Source organism: Gossypium arboreum, chromosome 6 (assembly GCF_025698485.1).
Source record: "Gossypium arboreum isolate Shixiya-1 chromosome 6, ASM2569848v2, whole genome shotgun sequence".
Classification (NCBI taxonomy): Eukaryota; Viridiplantae; Streptophyta; class Magnoliopsida; order Malvales; family Malvaceae; genus Gossypium; species Gossypium arboreum.
The window spans coordinates 136,735,045-136,754,153 of NC_069075.1; the positions used below are offsets into that span (position 1 = coordinate 136,735,045).

Here is a 19,109-nt window from a genome sequence, read left to right on the forward strand (position 1 = left end):
TAGAAAGTAACTTTTAAGAGAATGTTACATTCCAATGAAAGTAAATTAATATTTTCTTGTCAAACAATAAAATCACATTCCAACTAATTAAATTCCTTGGAAAGTGATAACATTCCGTCATATCAAATGGCCTCTAAGTTCTTTACTATGAACATATAAGCCCTTTTTATCTTCATGACTTCAAATAATTTTAGAACCATCTCTATTTCATGTAATTTTATCTTCAAGCCTTTATATTATCACCGAACTTGTATCCTTAATTTTAAGTCTCATGTTTGGAAAAGGATTCTTTCAAAACATGCTGCCAAGTTATCTTACGTGGAATTGAACTTTTCTATCTTGGAGTCTTCTAAATGTATTGCATCATGTAGATAGATATTGTATAAATATCCAACTTAAAAGATAAGAATACATACAAAGTTCAAATTTGTCAATGATAAAACTAATGCAGAGACGAGTTGTGGCTTGTCATGTGGGCACAACTTGTACCATAAGTCGTAGTGTAGTAGTGTAGTAACAATTAAATTGTCTTTTTAAAAATTTATCTATATATGGTGTTTAGGCTAGTTATGGTCTTTTTAAGAGATTATTTATAATCCAAAAGAGAAATTAGTTTATTCTAACAATTTATAATTTATTAAAAATAAAGTTGAAAATTAAAAAATAGGAAGAAAAAAAATTGTTTTTTAGTGAGCTCAGTACGCGATACCATAGAAAAGCCGTAACATTTTTGTAAGGAAACCAGGCTTAAAATCTTCGTGTATGCATCTTTTATTGGAGTTACCAATCTTTGCCTCTGTAGAGTTGTCTCACTTTCATCAGATATACCTTTTAAGTAATCTGTGCTCTTTAGATTTCCCAGCAATTGAACTGATGATAAAGGGCATTATTCAACTGTTTGCGTCTGCAAAAGATAAGCTCAAACTGGCCACTTTATGCCTTTGATTCGCAGCTTCCATAGCAACAAACTTCAGCTTGGCCAATCGATATAAATAAATGGGTCTTTGGAATTAAAATCGGGGGGAGTTTCAGACTCTAGGTGCTCAATGCGGGTTATACAGTAGCGCATGCATGCCGAACCTAATAGAAAACCATATCAAATGGCATCAAAAGAGCTGCCTACATGACACTTACAACTTCTATTGTGTTGACAACCTGAAAATAAAGTAATACTATCCTCGGTAGTTTTAGACCAATTTTTATAATGTTCATGTAAAAGTAAACAGGAAGCATCTTGGCAGTGCTAGAAATTAATGATTGACGATCACATAACAGTAAGACATGAAGAAATGGCAGATGGTACGACATCAAATCCATGTTCTAAAAGGATTCCATAAATAATAGCTAAAGGGTATTCAATTATTCCACCCAACATAAGAAACTTGAACCAGTTAGGTTAAACAATATGCATAATTGGATTCAATTCAAGGGGGGAAAGTTATTGAGCTGATATAGCAGGTCTAATTGAAAATTTTCAAAATAAGTTGCAACTTAAGGCGAGAAATTAGACCTAAGCATAAGAAGCTCTGTGTCTTTCTGAAACAGCAGTTAGTCCCTTTTTTGCGGTCCGGGAATTGGTTTTTGTGCGCTGTCCTCGGCAAGGCAATTTATCCTCGTGCCGGATCCCTTTGTAGCATTGAAGACCTTTCAATCTGGTTATGTCCGCATTGATGCATCGCCTCTAAATTACCAAAGAAATGTATAACATTTGAGAACGCAAGTTTTATCAAGCAAGTAGAGAAGAGAAAAAAGTTCATACCAAATCTTCTCCAATGATGTATGTGGAAGAGACGTGCTCGCGAAGAGCCATGAGTTCTCTTCCTGTCAATTCCCTAGTGAGTTTGTTATCTATATTGAGCTCGCTTAAGATCTGGCGAGCTCTGCTACGACCAATTCCATAGATGCTCTGTAGAGAAACTGCAATGCGCTTGTGGTCTGGAATTTCAGCACTTCCCACACGAATGCCTTGTACTCTTATTCCATGAAACTGCATGAAACAGTGAAAGAACAAAAGTTCCCAGCAGGTACCATAAAACATATAAGTTCTTTTTTTCTGAAAACAAATGAAACCCTGATTTCAACTATCAAACCGAGTTTATCCCAGATGAACTGTATACTTGGCCTACACAAATGCACAACATAACTATAAGATCCTATCAGGTTTGTTGCAGTTCAACGGGAAAGAAAAAAGAAACCCAATTTAACAATAACACCATTAAACTGATATAAAAGTCTTGACTGGTTAATACCAAAATCTAATTTACATATTGTTTTGAGAAAAACATTTACTTCCTAGATTTCAACATGTTAATGGAACAAGGACAAAAAAATATCAAAACCAACTTCTAATTTTCCTTGATTAAAAAGTGTAAATGGAAAAAGACTAATAGAAACAGACAGATCCATGAACCCAGAAACCCAAAGCTGATAAACACTAATTAGGAAATCATTAGTTCTAAAAATGATATAATCCTAATCCTTGGCAAGAGGTCAATGGATGAAAAAAATTCTTAAGATCGTAAATATTATGGATATCGAGAAATAAGGAGAGGCACTGACCGTCATGGTTTGAAGGAGGCGATGACCGACATCAGATAGTGTTCCGACAGAACACCGTAACCCCAACATTCTTAGACGCTGAAAGAGTTTAGATTTGACGAGAATCAGAGCCTGCAACTTTGGTAAGAGGGATTTTTGCAAGGGTTTTGTTTATCATTCAGGACTTTGGGAGTTCAAAGAGCAAAGATCCACTTGGGCTGTTGAGTCTTGGGAGCGCCGATGAAAACTTAAAGCATTGATCTGTTTGTAGTCTTGCCCTATAGCCCAAACCTTTTGGATAAGCCCGAGATTAGTCCCTCTCCTGGGCTATGACGGCTAAGTTTTGACATGTCTTTGCCATGCTAATTACAATGGAATAGTATGAACTTTATTCACTTATATATATATATATATGAGTTGAAAAGAACGACCAAATAGTTTACTTTATGATTTATTATTAGTTATTTAAATGTTATTATATTGTTGTATTTTTCCTTTATAGTAAGTATTTTTATTAAATATTTTTATTTTAAGTATGAATTTTAAGTTTATGGTGATATTTTAGTGATTAGGATTAGTTGGAATGTTATATATTATTTTTAAGTGTTTGTAAAATATATAGTTTATTTTTCAGTTAATGTTGTTAGTATATTGAGATATTATTTAAATGTTATTATATTGTTATATTTTAGTTTATTGGAATATTATTATAATTTAGTTTATTTGTTATGTTGTTGTGAAATTTAGGGTATTAGAATAAAAAGTTAATATATATGATATTGCAAATTATGTTGTTTTATTACTTGGGAGTTAAATTACAGAAACTCTAAAGATGGCCACTAGTGGAAACTTGTTGAGATTTAAGGATACATATATTTCTACACGTCAACATGAATCAGTAAAATCTCGTAATTGGAAACTTCTTCGCATGCCAAATATTGTTTTATCTTAATTTTATATTAGCAAGTTTTTTTTTTTTCAAAAAACTGGAAATAATCAATATATTTGTTTAATTACAAGTACCATTACAGGCATAACATCCAACATCGAAATTTGGGTATCGAGGAACTCATACAGCCATGGAGTCATATCTCAATGAGTTCGAATTTTACAATCTGACTCGTGCTCGATATTAGAAAAGGATTCATGCATTGGTTATGGTGTTGCAGGTTTGAGATGCACGTATTCCATTTTCTATGTGGAGAATGCACAATCACATTTGAGGGCATGATTCTACAACTTGGCCTTTCAAATTGAGAACCATGTTGCCAAAAATGATGTAATTTATAAGATCTACAACATGTACTTCGGCAAGCATTTGGAAAGCAAATACGCAAAAGTTCTTTGTTTGAATATGACATAGTTAGAACAAAATTTTGTAATGAACGATTGATCAAGTCTCAACAAATTATGCTCATTGCAAAATTTACGGTTGATAGGAGAGATGCTAATGTCTGATAAATTTGGTAATTTATTTCATGTGGCATATCTCCCATTGTTAGCCTATCTACAGGAGTGTAGGGGTTACAGTTGGGGTTCAGTTGCCTTTGCATTTCTATATCGGGAGATGTGTCTATTAGGATTTAGTGTTTTAAGTGTAGTTTATTCATCATTTGTACTTATAATTGTATGAAAAGACTGACTTAAATAAAATCCCACTATTCACTTTAATGTTGTTTGTATTTGTCATTGACAGTTTTTACACATAAAGCAAAATGTAAGCAAACATTGACTCATTGATGACCTAATGTTTAACTAATACTAAGTTGTATTATGTGGTCAGATTGTAATGCGAGAAGATACCTTATATTAGCAGGTAACCTAAAAGTTCCATCGTCTGATAAATTGACATTGAGAAAATCGATTAAAGGACAATATGTCGCTATCAAGTCCAAGAGAGATACATTATCTAGGGTATCTGAGCGGTTGACTCACAAAAGATAGAAACATGAATGTAATTGTCTGAATTAACAAGACCCAAGTTTAATTAATCCTAGGTCCATTTATGGATTAATTCATTTGTGGCATTCATAGTATAACTTACCTCAATATTAAGTGACTTACCTCAATCCTGAGTAAGTTGAATTATCTAATTTTTTACTAATTTTGCATTTCATCTCCACTAACATGATGTCATTTTTGAACATTATGTTAATCAAACTTTTAGACTCAAAGATTACACTGAAATTCGTATCACGAATTCGACTATTACAATTCACCGCAGCATAAAATTTATTACTATTTTTTATAGAATTCCTATATATAATATCGATTTAAATTAAAAAATTAATTAATATATAACGAGTAAAAAATAATATTTTCCTCACTAATATAATATTTTTAACTAAAACATAAACATTTCTCATATCATAATACAATTATGCTCAATAGATTTTGAAATTCGAACAACAATACATTGTTCTATTTTCAAAATACCATTATGCTAATTAAATATTTTCCTTCACCATAGATATACAACAATACAACAATGTCAAAATTCGAACCAAAAAAAAAAAAGACAATGTCATAATCTTTTTTTCCTCAACCTAATGAACAAAAAATAATTATTCAACATTATATTGTATATTAACACCAACAGATATTCAACAGTAATAAATATTAGTTTTAATGTACATTCAACACTAATATATGTTAAAAATGTCATAAGCTAATATAATTTCAACAATAATTCCAACTGCCTATTGTATATTTAACACTAAAATAGTAGATGTTATTGAATCAATACATAAATCATAATATCGTGAAAAAGGAAATACTTACGAAGATCAAAGAAGATTCCAAAATATATAAAAGATAGGAGATAGAAAAAGATAACAATGCTTTAAGGAAAGGGTGTTGAATAAACTTACTCTTCCATCCTTACTTGGTGTCAAAAGTGTATATATACACAAATTTTCTACTACATTGAATAACTACTAAAACTATCTAACCATATCAAAAATTTCCCTCACCTTTACCATTACTATTTCACTTACCCGTTGCCCATGCATTGCCTTGTTCTATCATCTCAACCTTCTTCCTTTTTCCACCATCTCCAAGCAGCTTTCTTCTAACCTAGCCTCTATATTTTTCAGCCATTCAAAATGCATGCACGATAAAGTTGTATTTCTCTGCCTTTACGTGCTCTTTCAATGCGCATGTATGCTGGGTTGTTGGGTCTATACTTTGAAGTCAATCCCCCATAGTAACCACTTCACCGCTCCCCTGCAAACTCAACTAGTTTGTTAAATAATTGAGGAAGTCTACTATTTTACTCTCTTTTTTTTGTTATTCATAAATACGAGAAAAAAAAGAGAGGCAACTTTATTTCATCAAATAAGATTATTTAAAAAATTAAAAGAGAGGCAACTTTATTTCATCAAATAAGATAATTTAAAAAATTAATTTTAAAATTTCTCCACCTTTTCATAAAAAAAACCTCAGTTGCTCAACATTTTTAAATCAAATCTTTGATTTGTCCACGATGGTGTTAATCTTTAGATTGGTTGTTGGATATGTTGGAAGCGTAATAAAATTAACTCAAATACTAATTTTTTTATTACACACAAATAAACATAATACAAACTCTCTTTCCCTTCTTTTTTTTTTCTCTCTATACTAGTTGCTGCTAGTTTTTCTTTTATAACTCACACACACTTTTTCCTCTCAAACTTACTAATTTTTCAGCAAGCACACATGAACTATACATACATATATATAGACATAGTTAGCTGACTTTTTTTTCCTTGCCGTGTAAGACTTTTCAATGTGCTGTCATCATCCTTGAAGTTTCCAGCATCATCCAATTTGCATGAGGTAAAAAATAATTTGAAAATAACTTCTTTAGCTGCACTTTTTGACCTTTGAAAGTTGGTTTGTTTTCTAACATTTCCCCTCAAACTAAACTTTTCATTCCAAGTTTTTCTTTGTGTTTATGGAGTATGTCCACTTTCAATGGCTTCATAAAAATGTCCGTCAATTGATTTTCTGTTCTGAATAAACGAACTCCACATTTTTATTTTTCACTTACTCTCGAATAAAATGATACTTTGTATCGATATGCTTATTTTGACTATGAGACACTGGATTCTTTGCAAGAGATATTGTGGACTTGTTGTCAACATAAATTGTAATTGGATCTTCTTGTATTATAGATAATTCGCCCAAAATATTCTTTAACCAAATTGCTTGACACGTACATGTAGCAACAACCATGTATTCTATTTCATATGTTAAGAGAGCTATTGTTTGTTTTACATTTTCGATGACCATGAAAATGCTACGGAGCCAATATGGAATAAATATCTGGATGTGCTTTTGCGATCATCCAAGTCACCACCATAATCACTATCTAAATAACCAATCAATTTTGAACTCTGTGAGTTTGTATAAAATAAACCCTCATCCATCATACATTTGATGTATCTCAAAATTCTCTTTGCTGCAATCAGGTGATCTTGTTTTGGCTTCTCCATGTATCTGCTAACTATTCCCTCTACGTACATGATGTCTGGCCGCATGATAGTCAAGTACCTTAAACTTCCAATGATACTTTTAAACAACATTGGATTTACTGGCTCTCTGGATGAATCAACACTTAATTTCATGCCTGGTTCTGCTGGCGTGGCTACTAGCTTGCAATCTTTCATATTGAATTTTCTTAAAATTTGTTCTGCATGCTTTTTTTGAGACACAAATGTTCCATCTTTCATTTGTTTCACTTTGACTCCAAGAAACTATGACATTTCTCCTATATCTGTCATTTCAAATTCTTTAGTTATAGCTTTCTTAAAGTCATTGAATATACCTGGATTGTTTCCTGTGAAAATCATATCATCCACATATAAGCACACGATCATGATGTCACTAATTTCATTTTTCTTCGTATATAGAGCATGCTCATATAGGTTTTTCATGAACTCGTTCTTCTGAAAATATTCATCTATTCTTGTGTTTCATGCACTCGGAGCTTGCTTCAATCCATATAAAGCTTTCTTCAAGCGATAAACTTTGTCTTCTTGTCCTTGTTTGCTACATCTAGGAGGTTGTTCGATGTAGACTTCTTCTTCCAGGTAGCCATTAAGGAATGCTGACTTCATGTCCATCTGATAAATTTTCCATTTATTTTGTGCTGCGATTGCCATGAGAAGCCTTATAGTATCAATTCTGGCGACTAGAGCAAATACTTTATCATAGTCTACACCATATCTTTACTTGTAGCCTTTTGCAACTAGTCTTGCTTTGTATTTCTCCACTTTTCCTTCTTTATTGGTCTTCATCTTTGTACACCCATTTGACTCAAATTGGACTATGTCCTTCTAGTAGACTTGTTAGCTTCCATGTGTCATTTCTTCTTATTGCTGCAATTTCTTCATCCATTGCCTGCTTCCCCCTGACATATTTAATTGCATCTTCATATATTATTGGATCACATTCTGTCATTAAACAAAATAATGAATAATCGAGTATTGTTTCTATGGGTTCTGTAACCAAATAAATATCGCATAAACTACGCAATCTTACAGGTGCTTCCTCTGAGTTGCTGGTATTGCTACTGGTTGGTGATGATGATGTTGTAGGAGTTGTTGCAACAGGACTTGGAGGAGGGCTTTGATCGTTGCCTTGTTCTCGATTAATGAAGTCGTCGTTTTTGTCATTACTGAAAAATAATCATTCAATTTTCTTCTATTCTTCACTCCATCTCTAATAATCAGTTTCATCAAATTCAACATCTCTTGAAATAATAACTTTCTAGGTGAGAAGGTTGTATAACCTATATGTCTTGTTTCTCTTTTCATAACCAATGAAAATACATTTTACTCCTTTATCGTCAAGCTTCTTTATCGTCTGGTCAGCAACATGAGCATATGCGATGCATCCAAAAATCTTGAGATGTCTGACTTCTGACTTTTGATTATTCCAAGCTTCGTTTGGCTTCATGTATTTCACACTTTTTGTTGGACATCGGTTCAACAAATAAACAACACATTGAACAGCTTCAGCCCAGAAAGTTCTTGGTAAATGCTTACCTTTAACCATGCTTCTTGCCATTTCAAGAATAGTGTGGTTCTTTCTTTCAGTGACTCCATTTTGTTGTGGTGTGTATGCAGTTGTCAACTGGTGAATAATTTCGGTTTCCTTGCAGAAGCTTTCAAATAGCTTTGAAGTATACTCACCACCTCTATCAGTTCTGAGTATCTTAATGAAATGTTCACTCTGTTTTTCTACCATGACTTTGAACTCGATAAACTTGTCAAAGGCTTCTGATTTTTTTTTAAGAAGATATATCCAACTTTTTCTACTAAAATCATCAATAAAAGTAACATAGTACCTGTTTTCACCAAGTGATGGTATATTAAAAGGACTTGCTATGTCGGAGTGCACGATCTCCAATGGTCTCATTGCTGGTCGAGTTTTTCCTGCTTCAAAACTCTGTCTGTGTTGTTTTCCTTTAATGCAGGCTTCACACAATTGATCAGGAGAATTAATTTGTGGCAACTCATTCACCATATTTTCTTTTGACAATAGCTTTAGATCGGAAAATCCAAGATGCCCGAACCTTAAATGCGACAACCATGGTTCATCTTTAATTGCATTCTTCATGCATTTCATCTCTCCAAATTCAATGTCAATAGTAAATAGACGATTATGCGTTATATCACCATTCTTATTTTTTAAGGTGAGTATGGAATCCTTCATATGTACTTCATATCCTTTTTCTAGAAGCTGTCCAAGGCTGATGATGTTGCTTTTCAAAGCTGGTACGTAATAAACATTTGAAATGAACTTGTTTTCTCCATTCTTTTGTGTAATAGTAACTTTGCCTTTACCTTTGACTGTGGCATGTGATTCACCTCCAAACGTTACTTGTCCATGAATTTTTTCATCCAACTCTGAAAATAAGTCTTTTTGACCACACATGTGATTGCTGGCGCAATTATCAAGATACCAAATATTTTTTCTTAATTTTTCACTTTCTTTATAAGTAAAGAATACACTAGATTCCACATTTTCTTCTTCTTTAGCTGCTGCTACATGATTTCTCTCATCTATCTTGGGATTTAATCTACACTCGTAACTATAATGGTCATATTTATTACAATTATAACATTGTGCCTGAGATTTATTTCCTTGTTGAAATCTACCTCTGCCTTGACCTCGGCTTCAAGCTCCTTGTCCACAACTTAATGTTTGATATTCTTCACTTGTTTGGACTTTACCATATGATTGATTGCCTCATCTACGTGTTCCTCGTCCACCTCTATTTCTGCCTCTATATCCTCCACGGTATCCTCCACGATTACTCGTACCTTGTCTAAAGTTATCCCTAGCTCCACTCTTGTTGAAGGAGAACTTGCTTTACAAGACTCGGTTTGAATTTCTAGTATCATCATTTAGCTTCATTTTATCCTCGTGAGCTTGGAGCGAACCCACAAGTTCATCGATTTGTAACACCCCCTAATCCTTATCCATCCCCGGAACAGAATTACAGGGCATTACCAATTAATACAGTTCAATTACGGACATTATTTAATATAATGGTTTACACTTATCCTAAATTTAATGTATCATCCCTTTAATGGGCCCTTGAAGTCCAATATGAACAGTAAAATCAATTCGAGACTAATTTAAAATCACTACAAATTTTTCTCAAAATTTTAAAATTTTCCTATCGAACAATACCCACACGCCCGTGTGGTCTAGGGGACACGCCCGTGTCCTTTACCCATATAACTCTCTGACTTATTACTTATGAACAAATTAGTTTCACACGGCCAAGACACACGTCCGTGTGCCAGGCCGTGTGGACTCAAAATAAGTCTTACAATTCAAGTTTACCAACCTTGCAAATCATAAACCACAAACAATATAATTTCTAATCTTTTAACTTACTCAAATTACGATCAAACACATCTAAAACATATAAAATCGACCATCTTAAGTGTCTAGCCAATGTACCTTCATTGGTACCACAATTTTTATCAACAAAACCTAGCAATAATTTACTAATCTAACCTATTTATAATTTTTCCCAAATTTACAGCTTTATACCAAACTTAATTAAGCTATGTACTCAACCATTATCATTTATAACAACATTTACAATAACTTTTCAAAATAATCACTTTTGACATCCTAGGTACATGCCATTACCAGTAATGAACATACTTCTCCACTTACAGTTTGTGATCAACACAGGATCTTGATTCAACGATCGACTTTAACTTATCCTGCGCGCGAAACAAGCGCATTAATCGAGTATGAACTCGGTGGTATTTCTATAATCTGAACACTTAATAACATAACATACACTTAAAATCATATAATGATCATAAATATTCAATTATTCATTTCATGGATAAATTCTTTATAACTCATTCAATCTTTATCATCTATTAACCGGTTAGCTTTTCAAAATAAATTCACAAATTATTTAAAACAATAATATTTTCCATTCATATGTCTCACTTACACTTTTGTTTACTATTCAATTTCAGTAAATAATATTCAACTATTACATTTCATTCAGTAACCCGTATAATCCAAGCTCAATATCAGTCAATATTTTTCAGTCACTCAATTTATCAGTTTCATTTAGTAACATTCAATTATTCAGTAGCAATTAGTTATTCAGTAACAATCATTTGCTCAGTAGCAATCAGTTATTCAGTAACGATCAATTATTCAGTAACAGTCAGTCATTCAGTACTTTTATTTGCCCCTATTAACATGACTCGGACACTGACGGATATACGGATCCAACAATCACACCGATCTGATGCGGCACATAGTGCCTCATCATAAGCCAAGTAAGCGATATGATAATAATGCAGATCTGAGTACCTCATCGGAATAATTGACGAATAAGATATGATCGACACACAAGGTGCCTCATCAACTTAAAGTCGAAGTAACAGTACAACACTTATAGTGCCTCATCGACTCAAGATCGAAGTATCCCTGAACACTTCCAATCATATGGCATGCCAACTATATTCGACTTAGCCCGAATACTGTTAATAAGGTTTTCAATTTCACTTTCAATTTTTTTTCAACAAATACACATTTCAATTAATCACATATATTCTCAAATCAATACAATTCACTTTACTTTTCAATAACAAATATTTAAATTTCACAATAATCACATATTCATAATTAATTTCATCACATTTTCAATCAATATATTTTTCAAATATAACGTACATCCAATATTCAATTTTCATATCAACCACATACATCCATATAAATTCAATTCAAAAACAATTACTAATATTTACCTTAAAATAACATATAAACCAAAATATAACAGTTAATAATTAAAATTGATTAATTACCAACTCAATTTAAATTCAATATCAATGCTCAAATATCATATAAATTATAATTTCACAAATACTCAATTCAATATCAAATATACTACATTTACCTTAATTTTCTTACCATAAACATTTAAATTAAAATATAACAATTAATAATTAAATTCGGATTATAGAAATATAAACCGTAATTTCTCGAATTATTCTTCGTCCACCTTTTCTTTTCCTTTCTTCGTAGATGCCTCGGGTGCGATGTTAGCTACGAAAAATTAAGATAATTTTCATAATCATTAATACAATACTAATTTACATTTAATATTTAAATTTGTTACTCAATTTCTATTCAATTTCTACTTTAATTTCAATTTTAATCTTAACTAAATTCACTTACTTTTTCTATCTCAATTCATACTTTGTTTCTACTCAATTTTCAACCAAACTTGTACATAACTATCTAAATTTCATCATAAAACTCTAATTTGGAAATTCTTGCAATTTAGTCCCTACTATGTAAAACTAATAGCTTCTTTTACAATTTAATCCTTTAATCAATTCTAACTAAAAATTCTATCAATTTAATCCCTAATTCAATCATTTGTTCAACATGAACTATACTAAAAACCTAAGAAATTTCAAAATCTCAACTTAATTTCTACAAAATTTTGTTCTAAAACTTTTAAAACATCAAAATTAAAAGAAAATAACTTAATTGACTTACCTATTAAAGTTTAAAACTTCAAATCCCCAATTTTCCCCTTTTTTTTTTTCTTTCTTTCCTTCCTTCCTTCTCTGTTTAGTTTCATGCTATTCTGATTCTTTCCTTCTTTTCATTTCTTTTCTTTTATTTCATTTACTTTATATATATTATAATAAAATAATTTAATAATATACTTATATAATAAGTAAACATACATGTATTTCACAATTGTATGTATATTAGTATTACACATGTCATTATATACACATTTGTCAACTTTTAATTAATTAATTAATTAATTTACTTTATTTAATTAACATTAAATAATATTAATACAATAATATTTACTTAAATAATAAGTAAATACATACATGTATTACAAATGTATGTATAATATTTATTACACATGTATTTTATTTTTACCATACACTTGGTACTCATTTTGGCTTATTTTCTTATTTAGTCCCTTCAATTTTTTATTCTATAATTCAACTTTCACACTTTATTTAATTTAATCCTTATACCTATTTAGCCTTAATTTAAGGTAATTCACCTTATTAAACTCTAATTAATCACTCAATTAACTTCGTAAATATTTTTAATAAATATTTATGAATCCATTTTTCAGAAACGGGGACCCAAAAATAAACTTTTCCAATAATCGTAAAATTCGGGTCGTTACACGATTGATATTTGTGATAAATCTTTTGACTCTTTAATGGCAACCACCACATAATCAAATTTGCGTGTCAATGATTGTAAATTTTTTTCCATTACTCTAACATCATCAAGTGTTTCTCCATTCCTTTTCATTTCATTTACCACCGCTTTCACTTGGATGACATAATCATCAAATTTTTCTGAAGGTTTCATTTTCAACATCTCAAATTCGGCTCTAAGGGTTTATAAAGGTACCTTTTTGGCTTTTTCCGCTCCTTGAAGGGACCCCATGCTTCTTTTGATGTCTTCTCATCCGATATTTTTTCAAAGGTTGATTCATCAACACCTTGAAAAATAAAGAACAGCGCCCTCTTATTATTTTTACGAGCTTTTTTCAATACTCTTTTGTAACACCCCTTAACCCCAAACTGTGGCCGGAATAGGGTTACGAGGCATTACCAGATATATCAGACAACTTACAAAATAATTCACAAATAAAATAACATTCATAGTATAATTTAATAGTTAAGTCCCAATAATAGACGCTCGAAGCCAAAATGTAAATTAAAAGTGAAACGGAACTTGTTCGAATTCTCCGGAATTTTTTTATATAAAAATTTTGACAGTATTTCTGCTTATTTTTACATAAAACCCCCTGCAAACTTCAAACCCAAAACAATCCAATATCAATACTCCAACCAATGATTAGGTATACTCAAACACATCCAATTTTTATCAAAATAATAATTTAATACCTTAGTTTAAACAATATAACATGTTAGTATATATGTATAATTAATAACTTTTATTTCATTTCAATTATTTAATACCAAATTTACCATTTCATAACTTTATATCATATTCATAATCCAAAAATTATAATCATTTATATACAACCAAAATCATTTAACTTAAATGAATATACATAATTCATATTCAACTACCTAGTACATGCCACTTAACAAAAGGAAGAAATACATCACCAAAATCTTCTTGTTGGAGTCAGGTTTGTTTTGGATGCTGGACCGAATCCGAAACTCTAATGACCTGCGCACGGAAATAACCGTACATTGAGTATTTCATACTCAGTGGTATTACTATAAATCAAAACTATTTAACATTAATAAATTACAAACATCAACCATAGACTTTATAATCATTTAAACTAATTATATATATTTATATTACTTCATAACTCTTAAATTCATATTTTATTTTTCACATACTAACTCAATTTATAATTTAACTCATACATTCTTTCTCATACTTTTCAATAGTGCCAAAATAATTAATCTCATTTTCAAAATTTCATTTCAATTATTTATGTAATGACCTAAATTTAAGGTTATCGGAATAGTGGTTTCGTAACCACAAATCCGATTTAAAGAGAAATTTATTTCAATATTTTTGCATGAAAATTGATATGATAGGAAAATCGTATAAAAATATTGATAGAAAAAATTTTACCGATTTAGTGGTTAGTTAGAAAAAGAAATTATTGAAGAAATTGGGTAAAAACAATGTATCGGGACCTCTATCTCGTAAAACTGAGTCAAAAATAATTTTATAAATATTTATGAAATGTTAGTAATGTGGTATTAAAATTTCGTTAGGAAATTTTAATGTTTGGGTAGTCAATTAAATGAAAAGGACTAACTTGTAATAGGTGTAAAAGTTGCTAGAATGATTAAATAGCTTAAGAGTCTAATGAGAAAGGATTTAAAAGGAAATTAGACCCAAAATTTATTTGGGCTGGACGGAAAGGGCATGAAATCAGCAGGAAAATTGATAAATTAAGGGAAAAATTGGAATCTTGCAAAATTAACTAAATAAAACTAGGACTAAATAGGAAATATCTAGATTTCTCTTCATTTCTCTTCAATTCCAGCAGCTAAAAATGCCATAGGAGGATTCTATAAGCTGGTATTCCATAATTTTTGCACTAAGTGAGTTAATCCTTTCCTTTTTCTTGTAATTTTTGTGTTTCTAAGACTTTTACAACTAGGTCCTACTATTAAATTCATTAGTTTTTGATTTCATGGATGAAATTGAAAGTCACCATGGTTGAGTGCTGTAAGTTTATGATGAAATAGAATGAAATTAAAGCTTTAATTTGTTTATGAGATGATTTTATTAGGTAATTTCAATAGAAATTAATTTTTAGGATCTAATTGTGAAAATGCTTGGAATTAAAGTCTATTGCTGAAATTATGATTCCTAAAGGTTGTAAACTAGTTTAAGGTGATAGAATAAAATGTTAATTGAGAAAAATAAGCTCAATTGAGAGGCTAATTGAGTAGGGACGAAATTATCATTTATTAAAAGCTTAGGGGAAAAATGGTAATAAACAGCTTGCACAAAAACAGTTTGGACAGCAGCAGTAGACTAACTTTGAAAAATCACCATAAATTTTAGAAATCGAATTAGAAGATGAAAAAAATATGGAATTAAAGCTTATTGAGTCTAGTTTCTCATAGAAGAAATGGTGTAAGCAATGGATTTGTAAATTTTTAGATATAATTAATTTTGTGAGACAAGGTCAGAATGAATTCGGGTTCCCCTGTTCTGACTTTGAAAAATCATAAAAAATTGAAAAAAAATAATTAGGGGCTTAAATTTATATGTATAAAATCCTGAATGAGTCTATTTTTAAGAGAAACAAACAAGAACATCATTTGAATCCTGTATGAAGAGATAATTAATTTTTAGTGAAGAAGGGTCAGAACTGTCAGACAGCAGAACAGGGGTGACTTTAAAGAATAAACTATACTTATTGGCTAAACCAAAAATTATTAAAATTTTATGGTAAGAAGATATGTGAGTCTAGTTTTAGGTAAAATTAACGTATCTTAATTTGGAGTTCCGTAGCTCGAGTTATAAATAATTTAGTGACTATGACTCAAATAGACAGCTTTGAATAAACTATAAATAATAATAGTTGAATTATAGATAATGTTGCATATGAACATGAAATGTATTAAATTGATAATTAAATTTATTTATTTAAATCCAAAAGATTCAAATACGAAGCTAGATCGAGGAAAGGAAAAAGTTCGGGATTAGTAGATTTTTTTTTTGTTTACAAACAAGTATCAAGATAAGTTCGTGTAACTTGAATTATATTCTTAAATGCTTGAGATTGTATGTTATTGATGTGAATATGATTTGAATGTTCATTGTATGAAAATTAATGAAACATTGATATATTTGATAAAATGGGAAGAAATCCCGGTTGAATGAAAGGAAAATCCGATGGATCTCTAACAAGGAATTGACGGTAAAAAGGATCTAACCCGGACGGGTGATCCTATTTTGATATAGCCCTCCCGAAGAATATGTGTAAAATGGATTTAGCCCGGACGGGTAATCTGAATAAGGGTCTGAATTTAGCCTGGACTGGTAATTCAGATCTAAGCTCATTAGAGTAATTGTCGTTGCAGGGGGTTTAGCCTGGACTGGTAATCCCGACAATACTCTATGAGTTTATATTGCAGGGAATTTAGTCTGGACTGGTAATCCCGCTGCAAGGTTGAGGTTCGCGGGAGTGTGCTCTCTAAAATGAAAATGTGCGCACATGAATATGAATTGACGGACCCAGAATTGTACACTAAAAGTGTACCTCTAAAAATCCATCGAAATTCCGATAAATTCAACGGGATAAATATGGAAAAATAACAAGGAAATGGAAATTATGATATTGATGAGCTCATCAATCATGGTATATATTATTGGTACATGGAAATTATTGTACTAACTTGAATGTTGAGTTTGTGCATATTAGGGTAATAATGCATTAAATGGATATATGAATGTTTATTGTATTGTATTGAAAATATTAGGTAAGTATAATTCTTGTTACATGAGCTTACTAAGCACGAAGTGCTTACCCGTTCCTTTTTCCTGTTTTGTAGTGTTAAGAGCTCGGAGGTCTGATTTGGTCGGAGACACATCACACTATCAACCTCAGGATTTCGGTATATAAAGAAACTTTATTTTAAAAATCAATGGCATGTATAAGCTAATAAAGTAAATGTTAACGTGAAATGAATATAAAGTTAGCCATTAGTATGGTTAACAAACCTGGTTTTGGGTATGTAATGATGTTATCTTATAAATATGCATGAATTTATCTTGAAAATATGTTGAATTGGTTTGGTTGAAGTGGATTGGTCTTGATTTAATATTGTAGACAAGGTTAGATATTTATAAATGGGCTATATTGAATATAAAAAAAAATCGTAAACTCCGGTAATACCTCGTACCCTATTCCGGCAATGAATACGGGTAGGGGGTATTACAATTTACCCTATTAACAAGACTCGGACTCCGACAGATACGTGGAATCCTCCCAAACACACTCAGAATATTATAAATCCTCCATAACACACCAATAAGGCATTAAATGCCTCTTCGGATAAATCGAAGTATATAATAACAGAAACATCTTCTCAGCCAAACTACAAATCTCCTCATCACATCACGAATCCAATGGCATGCCATTTGTATCAAATCTAGTCCGACAAGTTAATAGGGTATTATTTTACTTTTTCAATTTCAATTTCATTTCCACAAAAATTTTCAATACTCAATCAATTCAAATATCTATTATCTTAATTCATAAACAATTTATTTTCATACATACTCATATTTAATTTCAAATATAATACTTACCTTATCTTAATTATTCCATAACTATAAATTCAATATACATTTAATAAATAGTTTGAGTTATAGTAATACAAACCCGGAACACGAGTTTACCCCTCAACGATCTTTTCTTTTCCTTTGGATGTCGGTGCCTAGTTTTCCTTGTTAGCTACGAAAATAAAAATAATAATAATATTTTACATTATTAATTACAGCATTAATTTAAATAATTAATTAAATTTCTACTCAATTTATGCCTAATTTTAAATTTAATCCTAATTGACTCTTTTATTTGTTTCATTTATTTTATACTTCAATTCTATTCATTTTTCTTTCATATTCATCCTAACTATCAAGTATTCATAATATAACCCTAATTTAAATTTTCTTTTAATTTAATCCTCTAATAAAAACTTATAGCTTACTTTACAATTTAATCCTTTTGCTAATTCTAACTTAAAATTTATTCAATTCAATCCCTAATTCATCTTTTTCTTCAACATGAACTTTGTTTAAAAGCTTATAAACTTTCAAACTATCAAATTAATTTCATCAAAACCTTGTTTTAAGACTTCTAAAACATCAAATTTAAGAGAAAAGGACTAAATTTAGCTTACCAAACAAAATTAAAGCTTTAAAATCCCAATTTTTCCCCTTTTTTTTTCTTTCCCTTTTCTTCCCCTGTTTTTCGAATGCTCTCTGTTTCTTATTCTGTTTTTTATTTTTTGGTTTTCGTTTCTTTTCCTTTTATTTATTTATTTTATTTTATTTGTTTTATATTAATAATTTAATTCTAATTATCTATTACTTTAATATTAAGTAAAAAATTATTTTATAACAAATGTACTAATATTCTTATTACAATTGTCATTATTCAATTTGTTTATTATACAAAAATCATATAATTTAATTATTTAATTTAATAAATATCTTTAACCTAAATAGTAAGTAATTTAATTATTTATTTTACAATTGTACTAATATAATTTTTTTACACATATATAAATTGTATTAATTGTATACCATACATTTGTCTTAATCTAATTAATTTATTAAATAAAAATCTTATAATATAATAATTTAATTAATAATTAATAAATATCTTTTACTTATTATTTAATAAAATATACATATATTTTATAATTGTATAAATACAAGCATTACACATGTATTTTTATCATATCCACACAATTGGCTTAAATTTATTTTATAATATAATATCATTATAATTTAATTATCATAAATTC

At 30.2% G+C, this 19,109-nt stretch overlaps 1 protein-coding gene across 2 annotated transcripts; it reads right to left on the reverse strand.

Annotated features, from left to right (window-relative positions):
* Positions 1-613: 613 nt before the first annotated feature.
* Positions 614-2,794, reverse strand: LOC108484375 (small ribosomal subunit protein S13, mitochondrial). Of its 2 annotated transcripts, XM_017788145.2 has the most exons (4): positions 2,560-2,794; positions 1,760-1,987; positions 1,511-1,681; positions 614-1,080 (listed from the first exon to the last, which is right to left on the reverse strand). In XM_017788145.2, exons 1-3 carry the CDS (start codon positions 2,626-2,628, stop codon positions 1,511-1,513), a joined length of 468 nt encoding a protein of 155 aa, XP_017643634.1. In that variant the 5' UTR covers positions 2,629-2,794; the 3' UTR covers positions 614-1,080. The 2 variants fall into 2 exon arrangements, with proteins under 2 accessions (XP_017643634.1, XP_017643633.1); XM_017788144.2 differs by lacking the exon at positions 614-1,080 and having other exon boundaries at positions 1,317-1,681; positions 2,560-2,793.
* Positions 2,795-19,109: the final 16,315 nt, after the last annotated feature.